Source organism: Bos grunniens, chromosome 10 (genome assembly GCF_055505025.1).
Source record: "Bos grunniens cultivar Pamir isolate PY7600 chromosome 10, Bosgru_T2T1.0, whole genome shotgun sequence".
In the NCBI taxonomy this organism is placed as follows: domain Eukaryota; kingdom Metazoa; phylum Chordata; class Mammalia; order Artiodactyla; family Bovidae; genus Bos; species Bos grunniens.
Window position 1 is genome coordinate 79738377 of NC_141174.1, and position 19205 is coordinate 79757581.

Genomic DNA, 19205 nt, shown 5'->3' on the forward strand with positions numbered 1-19205 from the left:
GTCAAGTGGGCCTTAGGAAGCATCACCAGGAACAAAGCTAGTGGAGGTGATGGAATTCCAGTTGAGCTATTCCAAATCCTGAAAGATGATTCTGTGAAAGTGCTGCACTCAATATGCCAGCAAATTTGGAAAACTCAGCAGTGGCCACAGGACTGGAAAAGGTCAGTTTTTATTCCAATCCTAAAGAAAGGCAATGCCAAAGAATGCTCAAACTACCACACAATTGCACTCATCTCACATGCTAGTAAAGTAATGCTTAAAATTCTTCAAGCCAGGCTTCAGCAATATGTGAACAATGAACTTCCTGATGTTCAATCTGGTTTTAGAAAAGGCAGAGGAACCAGAGATCAAATTGCCAACATCTGATGGATCATGGAAAAAGCAAGAGAGTTCCAGAAAAACATCTATTTCTGCTTTATTGACTATGCCAAAGCCTTTGACTGTGTGGATCACAAGAAACTGTGGAAAATTCTGAAAGAGATGGGAATACCAGAACACCTGATCTGCCTCTTGAGAAATAATGTATGCAGGTCAGGAAGCAACAGTTAGAACTGGACATGGAACAACAGACTGGTTCCAAATAGGAAAAGGAGTACGTCAAGGCTGTATATTGTCACCCTGTTTATTTAACTTATATGCAGAGTACATCATGAGAAGTGCTGGACTGGAAGAAACACAAGCTGGAATCAAGATTGCTGGGAGAAATATCAATAACCTCAGATATGCAGATGACACCACCCTTATGGCAGAAAGTGAAGAGGAACTCAAAAGCCTCTTGATGAATGTGAAAGAGGAGAGTGAAAAAGTTGGCTTAAAGCTCAACATTCAGAAAATGAAGATCATGGCATCCAGTCCCATCACTTCATGGGAAACAGTGTCAGACTTTATTTTTCTGGGCTCCAAAATCACTGCAGGTGGTGATTGCAGCCATGAAATTAAAAGACGCTTATTCCTTGAAAGAAAGTTATGACCAAAGTAGACAGCATATTCAAAAGCAGAGACGTTACTTTGCCAACAAAGGTTCATCTAGTCAAGGCTATGGTTTTTCCTGTGGTCATGTATGGATGTGAGAGTCGGACTGTGAAGAAGGCTGAGCGCCGAAGAATTGATGCTTTTGAACTGTGGTGTTGGAGAAGACTCTTGAGAGTCCCTTGGACTGCAAGGAGATCCAACCAGTCCATTCTGAAGGAGATCGGCCCTGGGATTTCTTTGGAAGGAATGATGCTAAAGCTGAAACTCCAGTACTTTGGCCACCTCATGCGAAGAGTTGACTCATTGGAAAAGACTCTGATGCAGGGAGAGATTGGGGGCAAGAGAAGAGGACGCAGAGGATGAGATGGCTGGATGGCATCACTGACTCGATGGACATGAGTCTGAGTGAACTCCGGGAGTTGGTGATGGACAGGGAGGCCTGGCGTGCTGAGTTTCATGGGGTCACAAAGAGTCAGACACAACTGAGCGACTGATCTGATCTGATCAGATCTGAAATTTCTGTCTGATATACAGAAATTTGGAGAACATCACAGAGGAGGGAGAAGGTGAGTACCACTTAAAGGAGTGGGGCCTGAAGCTCAGGTCATACCACCTCGTGTATCAAGTGTTTCAGATGGATTGCAGCCTGCCACGACCTTGAATACTCAGAGACACAGTGGAAATAACATGTGACAAGCACACATCTGTGTACTGTCAAAGCGAGTTCTGTAACAAATATCTCATGTGCCTTATTGTCACATACAAATACCTAGGTCTGATGTTATCAATAGCTGTGAAAAATCTGTGGACACGGGACTCATCTCAAGCTGATAACATGCAATATTAAGCATCCACTGTATCTTAGTTTTACTTCCTACCCCAGGGCCTTCTCTAATTCCTTGGGAGATCATTCAGTCCATGGGCAAACACAGTCTGAAACTAAAGGGGAATTACCACCCCTGCCAGCAAGCACCAACCAGAAGGAATAGGGATGGATGCATACACAGATTCTTGCCTCTCAATGATAATCCTGAGATGCATCTTGTATGTTTCTTGGAGATGCTGGCAGAATCAAGCCCCAGTACTGCACTATCTACTTTCTCATTTCTGCTTCTTAAGATCACTTATTTTATACAAAAATATACACTTCTAAAGATCATTTTATTTTATACAAAAATAAACTCAAAATGGATTAAAGATCTCAACATAAGACCAGAAACTATAAAACTCCTAGAGGAGAACATAGGCAAAACACTCTCTGACATACATCACAGCAGGATCCTCTATGACCCACCTCCTAGAATATTGGAAATAAAAGCAAAAATAAACAAATGGGACCTAATTAAACTTAAAAGCTTCTGCACATCAAAGGAAACTATAAGCAAGGTGAAAAGACAGCCTTCAGAATGGGAGAAAATAATAGCAAATGAAGCAACCGACAAACAACTAATCTCAAAAATATACAAGCAACTCCTACAGCTCAACTCCAGAAAAATAAATGACCCAATCAAAAAATGGGCCAAAGATCTAAATAGACATTTCTCCAAAGAAGACATACAGATGGCTAACAAACACTTGAAAAGATGCTCAACATCACTCTTTATCAGAGAAATGCAAATCAAAACCACTATGAGGTACCATTTCACACCAGTCAGAATGGCTGCGATCCAAAAGTCTACAAATAATAAATGCTGGAGAGGGTGTGGAGAAAAGGGAACCCTCTTACACTGTTGGTGGGAATGCAAACTAGTACAGCCACTATGGAGAACAGTGTGGAGATTCCTTAAAAAACTGGAAATAGAACTGCCTTATGATCCAGCAATGGCACTGCTGGGCATACATACTGAGGAAACCAGAAGGGAAAGAGACACATGTACCCCAATGTTCATCGCAGCACTGTTTATAATAGCCAGGACATGGAAGCAACCTAGATGTCCATCAGCAGATGAATGGATAAGAAAGCTGTGGTACATATACACAATGGAGTATTACTCAGCCATTAAAAAGAATACATTTGAATCAGTTCTAATGAGGTGGATGAAACTGGAGCCTATTATACAGAGTGAAGTAAGCCAGAAGGAAAAACATAAATACAGTATACTAACGCATATATATGGAATTTAGAAAGATGGTAACGATAACCCTATATACGAGACAGCAAAAGAGACACTGATGTATAGAACAGTCTTATGGACTCTGTGGGAGAGGGTGGGAAGATTTGGGAGAATGGCATTGAAACATGTGAAATGTCATGTATGAAACGAGATGCCAGTCCAGGTTCAGTGCACGATGCTGGATGCTTGGGGCTGGTGCGCTGGGAAGGCCCAGAGGGATGGTATGGGGAGGGGGGAGGGAGGAGGGTTCAGGAAAAAAAAAAAAAAAGAAGAAGTTAATCACATGTATTGATAGTTTCTTGTGACTATTTAAACCTTTTCTTATAGAAAATTTCAAACACATATAGAAGTAGACAAAGTAATTGAGTGAACAATTGTGTGAACCTCAACCAGCTTCAACAAACAACTCATGTACAATCTTATTTCATCTATACTGCTACCCTATCTCCCTACATCAAACAATTTTGATGAAAATCTCAGACATCAGGACTTGCCCAGTGGTCCAGTGGTTAAGACTTTGCCTTCCAGTATAGCGACTTCACTTTCACTTTTCACTTTCAAAAAAAAAAAAAAAAGATCACTTCCTAAATAAACTGCCTTCACCTGAATTCTTGCTTTAGGCTCCTCTTTTGGGGTTGCGAGGAGACAAAATTAAAACAGAGGTGCTTTAAAATTTTAGTAGAGAAAGAATGGAAGAAAGTTCAAGGTGAACCTTACCTGTCTGATTTCTAACAAGAGCAGGCAGGTACTTGAGTGATTACCTAACTGGAAAAATAGAAGCTGATACCTTATTTTTTCAAAAGCTAGTGAAATAGATCGTATTTATGAAAATCCAGTCTCTGTAGATGTATAATCATATCCTTACTTACCAATCTCAATTTTTATTAGTATCATTATCCCTGTCTGCCGGGGTCCAGCCCCGGTTGTTCCAGTGAATTCGAAGGGGAGATGGCTTCGGCAATCAGGAAACAATAGCTTTAATTAACTATTAATTAAAGATATAAAGAGTAATAAAATAAGGATAGCTCAGTGAGAAAATTCAGTGGAGAAAAGAGGCTGAATAACTTGGTTTATGTGGAAAACCAATAAAACTTCAACACAAGAAGTTTGCACCACCCATGTAGGCCACAGGCATCTTCCCATTCTCCCAAGGGAGAGGAGACACTAAGGCCTCCCCGGTCAGATCTTAGAAGCCCAGGCAAAATTAGTAGGTTTGTCAGGCCTCCGTGCTCCAGATGGGAATTAAGCCAGAAGGTGAAAGAAAGAATGACATGAGGAGACCAGTCTTTCAAGGAACTGATCCCATTCTTTATTTTCCAGGGTCCGTTTTTATACACAGAGATGTAATACAAAAGTCACGTGGGGTCAGCAGTCCTGACTTTTATCAAAATCAGGTGCTTCATACAAATGTATACAAAGGTCTTAGGGGTGTTACATGATCTTCTGGCCAGGGGGCCTGCTGACAATTTATGACCCTCTCTTTGTGACAGCGGTCAGTCAACCAGAACACTTATTTCTCCAGGGGTGATTATTCTTAAAACAGACGCCATCTTCTGAAGGCATCAGATAAAGTTACATTCCTATAAGGTGAGGGTATAGTGGGTTTTAATTAAGGAAAGAATTTGCTTAGCCTAAGGTCTAACGTGATTAATATCAAAGGTTAATACTTATTTCTCTTATATGTTAGTTATATTCATTAATGTGTATAAGGCGCAAGGGATATGGAGATGTAGCAGCAAATTTTGGCTCAACAATAAAACCCTCCACCGGTATAATTCCTAACTAGCCCACTAATACTATAGTAAAAATTTTCTAACTTCTCAAAAAAATCTGTTTTTAAAAGGTTTAAAGCATCTCGTGCCTCTCACGGCTGGGAGGCTGTGAACAATCACATGTGGCCGGACAAACCTGTCAGGCAGGCTAGAGAACCTTCAGAGGAGTTTGTAGGTTGAAACACTCCTGTCATGCCCAGGAAATATTATTAACTGGAGCTGTAAGTTAACTCTTTTTCAGAGCGAGGTGGTAGGGGACAGCCCCCCGTAAAGTCAGAGGTGTAGGTGAGAGCACAAAGCAGTAGTGTAGGCAGACTCTGGTTTTGGGGGTAGATGCTCGAGAATTTCCAGGGGGACTCCTGAGCCTCGATCCCACCTTTGCGTATGCCGAGGCTCCTTCCTCATAATCTTTGCCACGGGCAGAGATCCTCACGCTGGCTCCCGGCACCTGTCCCTGAATCTGCTCATCCTCATTATTTAAACCTCATTCCTACTTCTTCTCAAAATATACCTCTATTCCAGTCTATTCTCCTTACCAACCCATAAGCATCTCAGTCTCTTGAATTTCTTTCCTGGTTTTTCCACTCACCCAAATTTCCCTTTCATGTATATATCAGGCTGGTCAAATCATATTGGTCCCATAAGCACACCTCAAAACTTTATCTCCTCCAAGTTCTGCTCTAATACTGAATCCTTGAATCCCTTCTCTCCAGTGGTCACAGACTCCTTATAGAACAGATTTCTTGACTAAACCAAGTTCCTTCTGTGCCTCAGTAATTATTTCCATGACCTGAAGAGGGCACTGCTTGCACGGTTGATGACAGAGAATCAACGGCCCATCTGACAAACCAGTTCCTGTCCTGAAGCCAGGATGTCACCAAGGTTCTGATCAGAACAAGAGGCTTTTACCTCCCTGAAGGAGAGAACTGCCAGCATGGCAGGCCCCGGTTTGCTGTGGGCAGCCGTGGTCTCCATCTATCTTGGTAAGGAAAGCATATGTATTTGCTTTTACTAACAGCCACTAGGACTGGGAAGTAGGAAGAAAAATTATTAACACAGGTATCTTGTTACTTCCTCATGGGTCCAAGCTCCAGGGGGCAAGAAAGCTGATGAATTTTACTGAAGTTTAGATCAAGCAGAAGAAAGGTGGGTGGCAATGGGGACCAGCTTGGATATCTGCCTGCTTTCTCTCTCCTGTGACACGCAATGCGGACCTTTCTCTCCTCCTTCCCACAGGACCCAGTGTGGCTCAGACGGTCACTCAGCCTCAACCACAAGAGTCTGTACAGGAGACAGGCACAGTGACCCTGGACTGTACATATAGCACCAGTGAGAGTGATTATTATTTGTTCTGGTACAAACAGCCTCCCAGCGGGGAGATGGTTTACATTATTCGCCAAAATGCTTATGAACAACAGAATGCAACCAACGATCGCTACTCTGTGAACTTCCAGAAAGAAGCCAAAACCTTCAGTCTCAAGATCTCAGACTCCCAGCTGGAGGATGCTGCAGTGTATTTCTGTGCTTACAGTGGTGCACGGTGAGATGAGCAATGGAGAGAGGCCTACAGAAACCTCAGACCTCAGCATCTGTGCAGAGGTTGGGGGGAAGTAGCTGGGGTAAAAGGAACAGAAAATCATGGACTTCTGTAGAGGAAAAAATATTATTCCATCTGCCTATAGGAAACACAAAGGATATCTGTAAGCTGAAGTTCTCAAAATAGTAATAAAAATAATGGAGGTACATAATGCTTTATAAAGTATTTACATTCATATGTATTTAACTTTCAAAACCCTGTTGATAGGAGAGGTCAGATATTCTGTGTCACTACCATCCAGGGATTTTTATAGCTCTAACTAAAGCTGTGTTCTCTATCTGCAGGTTCCATTATCATATCCAAGTCAATATATCTGAAATCGAATGTTTCATACTCCCCAGAAATCTTATTTTTTATTTTCCTCAGCTTTGATCAGGTTTAAAACACACAATAAAAATCTTCTATTTCTGGGCTTGGAGAATTTCTTCATCACTTACCCCCCAGCCTGGGCTGTCTAATTTTGTGGTGTGTGTGTGCACCCACATCTAATTTCTTTATAATTACAAAACAGTGTGACAAACTACATCACATTTATCTCATTGTTTCCATTTCTGACTTCAACCTAATTCCACCCTCTTTTTCTCAAATTTCCTTAAAGCACAATTGGCCTGATCTAGAACTTAAGGAAAGAGAACAAACACATCCAAAGGGATTGCATGTGCTGCTAGTACTTGTCAGCAAATGCAAATTAATAATTTAAAAAAAACAAAAATATTAATCTCTGGTTATGCTACCACTGCTTCTGGGATGTGGTGAGCCATTTAGAAGAACCAGGTCTAAAGGTGGGGCCAAGCAGTTGTCATAGCCAGAGTCACCACCTAACATCCCCCGAGAAACTGGAAATGTCTGGACCTGGAAATGATTCCACCTTACTTATGTGAAAGGGAAAAAATGATAAAATCGAAAAAATGATGCCAATAATTCTTTGTATGTCCATAATCCGCCCTCCCCAGTACATAGCTATGAAGACCCCCCTCCTGGAGCATTTAATTCTATCTGCCCACTTTGAGTGAATGATAAAGTTGGAAAAGATATTCCATGACTGAAATAGTTAAGCCTAATGAGAGGGTTCCAGACCTCCAGAATGCTCCAGGGAGGGGTTTCCATGAAAAATCAGGGAAGACAAATCAGCCAAAGTTTTGTTTTTTGTTTTTTGGTTTTTTTTTTTTTTTTTTGCTTTCTTTTGAAGTCCTGATGGAAAAGGAAATCAACACTGACAGTACAAAAATTAGTGCTAAATGTTATAAATTGTGCTTTCTTTTTCTTTCTACTGTTCTAGATCAATGAGTCTAGGGTAGATGTGGCATGTAGTAATCACCTGGGAGTTAAAGACTACAGTCTTCACCCTCAAACCTTGAGAATAACCACAGTTACATTGTTACTATGGGAGTGTTCAGTTCACTTCAGTTCAGTTCAGTCGCTCAGTCGTGTCCGATTCTTTGCTACCCCATGGACTGCAGCACACAAGGCCTCCCTGTCCATCACCAACTCCCAGAGTATATTCAAACTCATGTCCACTGATTCATGTCCATGGGAGTGTTTCACAACCATAAATTATGCTAAGATGGTAAAAAGTTTGATTAACCCCATTTCATTGAAGTTCATCTTTTTAAAGCAGAGTTGATTAAGATGTTTACCTAATTTAAACTGTTTAAGCAAATAATTCTGTTTGGAATAATGAATGGAAAAGTATGTTATATGCCCTCAGTTAATAGGATCGGGGAACAATGAATCTACTGGGGCACTACCCCTTCTAATGACACTTCACATGAACTTCAGGCAAAGCTAACTACTAGATACATGACTGGCTTTCCCTAATTATACACTATAAAAGCTTATTGCTTGTTAAAAATGGAAATACCATGCTCATTGGCAACTAGCCATTTCCTAACAGCCCCTTACATGCTCACTTCCAACCCCAACCATTTTGGCTGTCTTGATTCCTCTCCCAAACTTATTCATGACCCAGCAACTAAAGAGAAAATGCTTGGCACAGCCAGCAATTAAACAGTGGAATAGCTTAGAATCCTCACCAGGATTCTGTTCAACACTCTGACTTTCTCCCCACAACCTGTGTCTGTTCTGATATCCATACCAAATAACAAACAGGTTATTAAATATTGGGTTATGAGTTTTTAATATCACCCCAGCCTAGAAGGAAATACAACATATACCATAGCATACTATAACAAATAGTCTACTAGGCAAGAGTGAGCTAATGCGGCTAATGAAGAAATAAGTAAAAAGTGTAAAATTTTTTTGTCATGCAGACATATGCATAAAGTAAAAGTCTGATAGATACACAAGTATCAGCTAATCTGATCCTTAATTTTGCCTCATTCACTTTTCTACCTACTGTCTGGGCAAGAATATCCTGTCCTGCTTCTGTGATGAACAGATGTTCTGAATCCCAGTTTCTAATATGGTGGGTGAGGGGGGTAGGTAGGGGATCTTCCCATCAGTTCAGTTCAGTTGTTCAGTCGTGTCTGACTCTTTGCAACCCCATGGACTGCAATACGCCAGGACTCCCTGTCCATCACCAATTCCCAGAGTTTACTCAAACTAATGTCCATTGAGTCGATGATGTCATCCAATCATCTCATCCTTGGTCGTCCCCTTCTCCTCCTGCCTTCAATCTTTCCCAGCATCATGGTCTTTTCAAATGAGTCAGTTCTTCACATCAGGTGGCCAAATATTGGAGTTTCAGCTTCAACATCAGTCTTTCTGATGAATATTCAGGACTGATCTCCTTTAGGATAGACTGGTTGGATCTTCTTGCAGTCCAAGGGACTCTCAAGTCTTCTCCAACACAACAGTTCAAAAGCATCAATTCTTCTGCACTCAGCTTTATAGTTCAACTCTCACATCCATACATGACTACTGGAAAACCATAGCTTGATTAGAGGGTCCTTTGTCGGCAAAGTAATGTCTCTGCTTTTTAATGTGCTGTCTAGGTTGGTCATAACTTTTCTTCCAAGGAGTAAGCATCTTTTAATTTCATGGCTGCAATAACCATCTGCAGGGATTTTGGAGCCCCCGAAAAACAGTCTCTCACTGCTTCCACTGTTTCCCCATCTATTTGCCATGAAGTGGTGGGACCAGATGCCATGATCTTAGTTTTCTGAATGTTCAGTTTTAAGCCAACCTTTCACTCTCCTCTTTCACTTTCATCAAGAGGCTTTTTAGTTCTTCTTCGCTTTCTGCCATAAGGGTGGTGTCATCTGCATATCTGAGGTTATTGATGTTTCTCCCAGCAATCTTGATTCCAGCTTGTGCTTCATCCAGCCCAGCATTTCTCATGATGTACTCTGCATTTAAGTTAAATAAGCAGGGTGACAATATACAGCCTTGATGTACTCCTTTGCTATTTGGAACCTGTCTGTTGTTCCATGTGCAGTTCTAACTGTTGCTTCCTGACCTGCATACAGATTTCTCAAGAGGCAGTTGGGAGTATTAATTTGTTGGAGTGGCCCACATAACTGAGGAAGCTTGTTTCCTCACTAGATCACCAATTTATTATAAAAGCATACAATTCAGTAACAGCCAGGCAGAAGAGATGGGTAGGGCAAAATATGAAGAAAGGAGAGCTTTCAAGCTCATCTGCAGCACACAACTCTTCCTGAATCTCCACCTGTTCACCAACCCAGAGGCTCTCTGAACCCCAGCCTTAAGGGTTTTTATAGGGGCTTCATTGTTTATATATGACTGATTGAATCATTATCCATTGGCAATAGATTCAACAGCTGCATCCTCTCTCTGGAGATCAGGGGGATGGGCCTACAAGTTGCAACCCTCTAATCACAGGGTTGGCTCCTCTGTCAACCAGCCACTGTCTTTAGGTGCTTTCTAAAAATCACCTCGTTAACATAATATAAGATAACTTTAAGGCCCTTGCCACAAGAAATTCCGAGAGTTTTAGTTGCCAGAAATGGAATGAAGATCAGATATCCATTTCTTATCATAAACCAAAATATCACATATGCTTAGGTTAGTATTTGCTTAAGAACATGGTCAGAATAGAACTTTTAGGCATTGAGACCACATTAGAATATTTTGATTCCTATTTATATGCTTTGCTAACACTGTTTGTCTGCTTTGGTTACTAACAAAACCGAGAGTATGGAGCTTTCATGTTCTTTCTGTCCTAACACAGCTCTTTGTCTCACTTATCTTTGGAAGCTTCATTGTCTCTGCGACATCAGGAATGGGCACGTTCCACTGACTGCAGCAACGGAAGTCTACCCTGTGGCAGAAGGAAATTCCTGCTTAATGGGAAGGCTGATGCAGATAACCTTTTCTAGAAGCTCAGAATTACACTGATCATTTCTTGCACAGAACATTTGCAATTTCAGAAAGGTGAGTGATGTCAGATCTAAAAATCTTTGGTTCTGTCTGACTTCATTTAGATTCAGATATAAGGGGAAACATTGGAGAAGTCTCATGAATTTCAATGAGTGCTATTTTCCACCAATCTGTAGAAGATATAAATTTAAAGAATGGTTAAAGCATTAACCAAAATGGGCATTGCCAGTAATTCTACACTGTCATCAAAGCATGTATGTTTGTAAGCCAATCAGCACTTTAGATGAGTGATAGAATTTGGAAAACTATAAAACCTTCACACATTTTTAAGATGACTTCTAAAATATTTTATAATTACTTTAAATGTTTAAGTAGCTCTAAAGGTTATAAGTTCCACTGCAGTATAAATATTGACATTCTCAAATAAAACTCATATAATAGCTTATAAATATATGCAATGAAATCTTAATATCAAAGTAATCTGATATCCATCAACATCCAATTAAAACTCGTGAACGAGATATCATGTTACTCCTTTCTTTTCTTAAAATCATATTTCCATTCAATTTCTCCTGCAGAATTTAATACATTTTGTCTTTAAAAGTCTTTTACTGATTACCAAAAATGTCTGCAAAACATGTATGAAATTAAAATTATTTTTTAATTTTCCCTAATCATATTGTTCTAATTGTTAAAAGATATTTTTTTTCTGGATTGAGTTGTAAATACAATTACTAGTGATGCATACTTAATGAAAACAACCTAAATATGTTATAATTTTTAAACATTTTTTTAATGTAACAGCCAAAAAAGATTTTTGAAAGCACATTTCTTAATGAAATGACTGAGGTCAGATTTAATTGCTTTGATTAAATGCTTTCCTGACACCAATAAAAAGAAATACCCCTTTCCTTAATGCCCTAGTGGTTTTTCAACCTCAGAGCAGCACTGCAAAAATTCCATGTAAAGTAAGAAGGACAGTTGTGAAATGTAAGTTAGGAAATGAGAACCACAGTCATTTTTAGGAAAGGGTACATAGAGAAGTCAAGGATCTAGAAACTGATTCCCTTAAATACGTATCTTTTCCGTACTTTGAAGATCACTGCATGAGTGTATCTGCTAAGTCGTCTCAGTCATGTCCGACTCTTTGCAACCCTATGAACCCACCAGGCTCTTCTGTCCATGGGATTCTCCAGGTGAGAATACTGGAGTGGGTTGCCAAGCCCTCCTCCAGGGGATCTTCTCAACCCAGGGATTAACCCACGTCTCTTATGTCTTCTGCACTGGCAGGTGGGTTCTTTAGCACTAGCACCACCTTGGAAGCCTAGCATTAGATTTCTCTATGTATTACTGATTCATTCTCAGCCAGTCTTCATTCCATAACAAGTTTTGAGGAAAGTAAGCAGGAAATTTGAAGGATAGAATCTTCAGTTTCAGTAAGCTGATAAATTTCCTAGAACCTCTTTGACATTTCTGGTTTGGGGGAATGGCTACTGATGAATTAGAAAATAACAGGGCCTGAACTCTTGCATGATACAAAGTCATTTGCATACAAGTCACTCATACCTGTATCTTTATCTTGGAAAAGGCAATTTTAAATACCAGCATCATTCATTAGCAACACTGTAAAAGAAAAAGCTGTTCCAATCTTGGGGAAAAACATGACCATTGCTAGATCCCTGTTTGTCTATCATGCAAGAGCATTTTCTAGTAGACACTTATCTGACACTCTTGAAGAAGGTAATTAACTGTACAACAGTTGGTACTAGAATTTGGGGTTAATTTTTCTTCTAGACCATAAACTTATAATACCTCTTCTATTTCCATGGGTTAACTTCCAACACACAGGAGTGTAAACCATATGAGCCTTTCCTCATAAATATTTATGGATTGGTAGGTAAATATGCCGTGATACCAGTGAAGGAAACCATCAATCCATCCAAGGTATTTTATTCACTATAATCAGGTATTATTTAAAAATGCAGATGCAATCATTTCAGGCTCTTGCTTAAATTAATCAGTGACTTCCCATTTCCCATGGGATAAAATTCAGAATTATCAAGACTCAAAAAGTCTTCTTTTCTCTGACTTACTTTTCTGGCCTCATCTCCCAACTCTCATCCTCACCCATATTGGACTATGGGCTTACTATCTCCTGCCTGCCCTTCTAGGTCCTTTCTTCATCCTTCCACACCCTGTTCTGTGACCCAGGTGGCTAAACTGTAGGAACTGTCAATGGGCTCTCTTGCCTCCTGACTTTTGGTTGGTATAACCTCAAGGGGGGACACCTGCAGAGACCAGAGGAACGGAGGAGCATAATGTCAGGGTATACAGTGCCCCTAAAACATCTACTTCTGCTTTATTGACTATGCCAAAGCCTTTGACTGTGTGGATCACAACAAACTGTGGAAAATTCTTAAAGAGATGGGAATATCAGACCACCTGACCTACCTCCTGAGAAATCTGTATGCAGGTCAAAAAGCAACAGTTAGAACTGAACATGGAACAACAGACAGGTTCCAAATTGGGAAAGGAGTACATCAAGGCTGTATATTGTCACCCTGCTTATTTAACTTATATGCAGAGTCCATCATGAGAAACACTGGGCTGGATGAAGCACAGGCTGGAATCAAGATTGCTGGAGAAATATCAATAACCTCAGATATGCAGATGACACCACTCTTAAGGCAGAAAGTGAAGAAGAACTAAAGAGCCTCTTGATGAAAGTGAAAGAGGAGAGTGAAACAGTTGGCTTAAAACTCAACATTCAGAAAACTAAGATCATGGCATCTGGTCCCACCACTTCATGGCAAATAGATGGGAAAACATTGGAAACAGAGAGAGACTTTATTTTGGGGGGCTCTATTCAAAAGCAGAGACATTACTTTGCCAAAAAAGGTCCATCTAGTCAAGGCTATGGTTTTTCCTGTGGTCATGTATGGATATGAGAGTTAGACTGTCAAGAAGGCTGAGCGCCGAAGAATTGATGCTTTTGAACTCTGGTGTTGGAGAAGACTCTTGAGAGTCCCTTGGACTGCAAGGAGATCCAACCAGTCCATTCTGAAGGAGATCAGCCCTGGGATTTCTTTGGAGGGAATGATGCTAAAGCTGTAACTCCAGTACTTTGGCCACCTCATGCGAAGAGATGACTCATTGGAAAAGACTCTGATGCTGGGAGGGATTGGGGGCAGGAGGAGAAGGAGACGACAGAGGATGAGATGGCTGGATGGCATCACTGACTCGATGGACATGAGTCTGAGTGAACTCCGGGAGTTGGTGATGGACAGGGAGGCCTGGCATGATACAGTTCATGGGGTCGCAAAGAGTCGGACACGACTGAGTGACTGAAGTGAACTGAAATGAAAATCACTGCAGATGGTGACTACAGCCATGAAATTAAAAGATGCTTGTTCCTTGGAAGAAAAGTTATGACCAACCTAGACAACATATTAAAAAGAAGAAACATTACTTTGCCAACAAAGGACCATCTAGTCAAAGCTATGGTTTTTCCAATAGTCGTGTATGGATATGAGAGTTGGACTATAAAGAAAGCTGAGCGCCGAAGAATTGATGCTTTTGAACTGTGGTGTTGGAGAAGACTCTTGAGAGTCCCTTGGACTGCAAGGAGATCCAACCAGTCCATCCTAAAGGAAATCAGTCCTGAATATTCATTGGAAAGCCTGATGTTGAAGCTGAAGCTCCAATACTTTGGATGCAAAGAGCTCCAAGTACCTGATGCTCCAATACCTGATGCAAAGAGCCAACTCATTGGAAATGACCCTGATGCTGGGAAAGATTGAAGGCAGGAGGGGAAGGGGATGACCAAAGAAGAGATGCTTGGATGGCATCACCGACTCAATGGACATGAGTTTGAATAAACTCTGGGAGTTGGTGATGGACAGGGAAGCCTGACGTGCTGTAGTCCATGGGGTCACAAAGAGTCAGACACAACTGAGCAACTGAACTGAACTGATATAGTGCCCCAGATTCCTACCTCTGAGACTGACATAGGCTGACATTGAACCTCTATCACAAGGTCAGCTCTTTAAGACAGCATCTCCAAAGAGCCTCTCTATCCCCAGGTTCCAGTAATCACTTTGTCCCTTCCATTTAAGACCCAGAGTGATGCCAGAGCCAAAATAGCACTATCCCTTAGGTGTTCCCTTCTCCCTGCTTATACTTCTGTAACTAGTGTCTCATTAAAGTCTCCTCAAATTAGGCAAATTTTGTTTGAGTTTTCTGCTAGAATTCTGATTGATGCTTTCAGATTCTAAAATGTGCTTATTTTTTACTTTAACGTTACTTTTTCAGGGAGGATTTTCCTAGCCTCCTTGATTCAGGATAACTGCCTGTTAAACTCTTACAGTGCTCAGTACTCTCCCATAACAACATCCTCCACACTTGGTGGCAACTGTTGAATGAGTGTCCCTTTCTCAAACAGGCTGTGTCTTCCACAACATTACAGACTGAATTTTTGTCTTCTCATTGCTATAGCCTAAGAGACCAACCTGGAATCTGGAACACAGTGGGTTCTCAATAGTTATTTGTTCAATTCATAAGAGGATGAGTGAATGAGCTTGTTCTTATTCCAAAACCGTATTGCATCAGAAAAATACAAAGCAAAATTTGTGGGAAATATATGAATAATTTTAAAAGATATTAATTATAAGGTACTTTAATAACCACTTCTCAGAGAAAGAGCCAGAGATGAAAACTACCTTTGTAGCCCATAAGCATATATATACATATATATAAACATTTACCAGAACATGAGCATGTATCATGACTCAAAGAAGCCATAGGAAAGATGTATAAAAGCCATATTCTCTGAATACTATACAATAAAGCTGGAAATTAATAATTAAAAATAAATTAATTAATTAAATAAATTATAAACTAATTTAAATAAATATTAAAATATAAAATTTAAATAAATGATAAATTAATAATTAAAAATAGTAAATAAGTTGAAGGAAATTAACCACTTATGATATTCTAAATAATTTCCAGGTCAAAGAACTAAAAGTTAAAATAGCAGATCATTAAAAATTTACTCTAATGACAGTACTACATATAAAAATCTATGGATTTGTTCAAAGAACTACTCATAAGAAATGCATAGAAATTATATAAAAAAAACAAAAACAAAAAAAAACTATAGGTACAAAATTGATAACAAATACTAAAAAGCTACTGAAACCTATTATACAGAGTGAAGTAAGCCAGAAAGAAAAACACCAATACAGTATACTAACGCATATATATGGAATTTAGAAAGATGGTAACAATAACCCTGTGTACGAGACAGCAAAAGAGACACTGATGTATAGATCAGTCTTATGGACTCTGTGGGAGAGGGAGAGGGTGGGGAGATTTGGGAGAATAGCATTGAAACATGTATAATATCATGTATGAAACGAGTCGCCAGTCCAGGTTCGATGCACGATACTGGATGCTTGGGGCTGGTGCACTGGGACGACCCAAAGGGAGGGTATGGGGAGGGAGGAGGGAGGAGGGTTCAGGATGGGGAACACAGGTATACCCGTAGCGGATTCATTTCGATATTTGGCAAAACTAATACAATATTGTAAAGTTTAAAAATAAAATAAAACTAAAAAAAAAAAAATGCATAGCCTTAATACATTTATTAATGAAAAGTTAAATAAAGAAGCTAAATTTTGCTTTCAAGAAATAAAAAATAATAATAATTAGCAAAATAAACTAACATAAAGAAGTGGAAAGTCTAATAATAAAAGTAGGAATTAATTTAAAAGCAAAACAAAAATTAAAATTTATAAGTAAAGAGTTCTAGAAAATACGTTAAGAAGAAAGAAAGTAAACATAAATACACAACATCAAGAATGAAAAAAGTAATAAGAAAAATAACACAAATACACATCAAAAATGAGAATGGTGATATTATTAACAACTTCTAAGGAAGGAATTTTTTAAGTATCAGTTAATACTTGTGTAAATAGATCCTGATTAAATGGATGATTTTTAGAAATACACAATCTTTTCACTTGAACTTCTAAAGTTTGCAAAAATTTGTATTATTTTATAATTCCATAGTCTGCATCAAATCATAAGGGAAAAAAATCCTGAATTCTGCCTCTTCTATTTCCCTCATATATCCAGCACATAAATACCAAGAACCAAATCTCAACTCTCCTGTATTTCCATCTTTTAAAAAAAACTATTTTTATTCCTACTAGTGTGGGATGAATTGTGTCACCCCAAAATTCATATGTGGAAACCTAAACCCCTAGTGCCTTAGAATGTGACTACATTTTAAGATAGGGCCTTTAAAACAGTGATTAATTTAAAATGAGGTCATTAGGGTGGGCCTTAATCCAACCTGAGCAGTGTCCTTATAAAAAGAGGTGATGAGGGAAAAAAAAGAACAAAAGAGGTGATTAGACACAGACACTGGGATGCTCAAACACAGAGGAAGACCATCTAACAACACGAGACGGCAGGCATCCACAAGCCAAGGAAAGAGGCTTGAGTCAAAATCAACCTGCTGACACCTTGGTCTTGGACTTCTGGCCTCCAGAACTGTGAGATATACATTCCTGCTGTGTCAACCACCCAGTCTGTGTTACAGACACCCTACGTTTACTTTTAACAAGCAAATACAGAGACCATGTGCCAATCACTGTGCTAGACACTGGAAAATCAAGGCCGATTAAGAAAAGAAGTCCCTGTTTTCAGAGGGCTCACACTTTAGCAGGATAAACATACATGCACATGCATGTGTGTTAGTCACTTATTCATGTCCAGCTCTTCGCAACCCCATGGACTCCAGCCCACCAGATTCCTCTGTCCATGAGATTGTCCAGGCAAGAAAACTGGAGTAGGTTGCCAGTGGATTGCCAGTTCCTTTTCCAGTGGACCTTCCCGACCCAGGGATTGAACCTGGGTCTCCCACACTGAGACCATCTGAGCCACCAGAAAGCCTAAACATACATGCACACTGACAATAATTCTAACACCAACTTTGATACTCCTGAATGACTCAGAGGTGGATGCTGACCCAGTTGAGCCAATCATACCATCTCTACCCCACTGCAGTCATAAACTGACCCCTGGAGGAAAACCTAATTCAGACTAAGGTGAGAAAATCCCAGAATGTTTACATTTGGGATGGGAAAGAGGAATTCGTCTTTGGTGGCCATGCCATGAAATGAACTTCGGCTAGAAACTGTTTGCATCCAGGTCTCCTGATTTGTGGTCTAAGTGAATAAACCTTATGTACAGAGAGAGGTAGAATAAAAGGAAAATCCTTGAAAGATTCGGTTTCCTGGCACCCTGGATACCTGAGGCCCATATACATACATATATATATTCTGTACTGCCTAGGTTATAGGAGCCAATGTATACATACATACATGCATTCTGTACTGCCTAGGCTTTAGGAGCCAATGTATACATACATACATACATACATTCTGTACTGCCTAGGTTACAAGAGCCAATGCATTTCTCTTCTTGACTAAGCTTACTTATATTATATTTCTGTCATATGACAAATGTCCTGACTAATTAAATGAGGTTTTTAAGGATTAATTTGCTTAAAAACTTTTGGAAACACCTTGTTGGCTTACAAAAAGCAAATTTCTGCAGCTTACTCTCAATTCCACAGCTTACTCTCTCAGTAATTTCTCCAAATATCCTGAAGGTGGCACTCCTTACATTCAAAAAGGGAAAAAAAAAAGAAACCCACCCTTTTGTCCAAAACATTAAAAAAAAAAAAAATGGAGGAACTTAGTGAATTGCATGAGGTAATTCTAATTGGTTGGAACATCCGTTGAAATGGTGTTTCTGTAGATAAAGAAAAAGTTAACATGTTTGAGGACCCCTAATCAGCTTTCAAGGCACCTTAATCTAAATCTTCAGTGAAGTGGACAAGAAAAAAGAAAAGGAAACATGAAAAAGCTACTAGCAGCGATTCTGTGGCTTCAACTAGGCTGTGAGTTGAAGGTTTATTGGAAAGAGAACCATGGGGGTCAAGGAATTGTCATAAAGTGTTCAGAAGTGGAAATAAGATTCAGTGTGACCCATCTCTGGTTCTCTGGGTAGGAACTGGATTATAGGAATAGCTAGTGAACTCCTTCTAAAATGTTCTCTCTGAACAGGGTTAAATGCAGAGCTGAAAGTGGAGCAAAGCCCTCCATCCCTGATCATCCGGGAGGGGCCAACTGGTATCAACTTCGACCATTCATTCACTACCTCGGACACATTCCTCTGGTACAGACAGGATCAGGGGAAGAGCCTGGAATCTCTGTTTTTATTGATGTCAAATAGAGCAGTGAGGAAGAAGGGAGTTAACAGCCTCCTTTGATATCAAAGCCCGTGGCAGCCCCCTGCATATCACAGCCTCCCATCCTGGCCTCTCTGCCACATACTTCTGTGCTGTGGACGCATAGTATCCCCCTGATGTGTCCA

At 39.9% G+C, this 19205-nt stretch overlaps 1 gene segment (V, D, J or C); it reads left to right on the forward strand.

Moving 5' to 3' along the window:
* The first annotated feature begins 5792 nt into the window (after positions 1-5792).
* LOC147365087 (T cell receptor alpha variable 38-2/delta variable 8-like) lies at positions 5793-19064 on the forward strand. The segment is given in 3 exon segments: positions 5793-5841; positions 6095-6398; positions 18896-19064. Coding segments are annotated over 3 exon segments (522 nt in total).
* Positions 19065-19205: the final 141 nt, after the last annotated feature.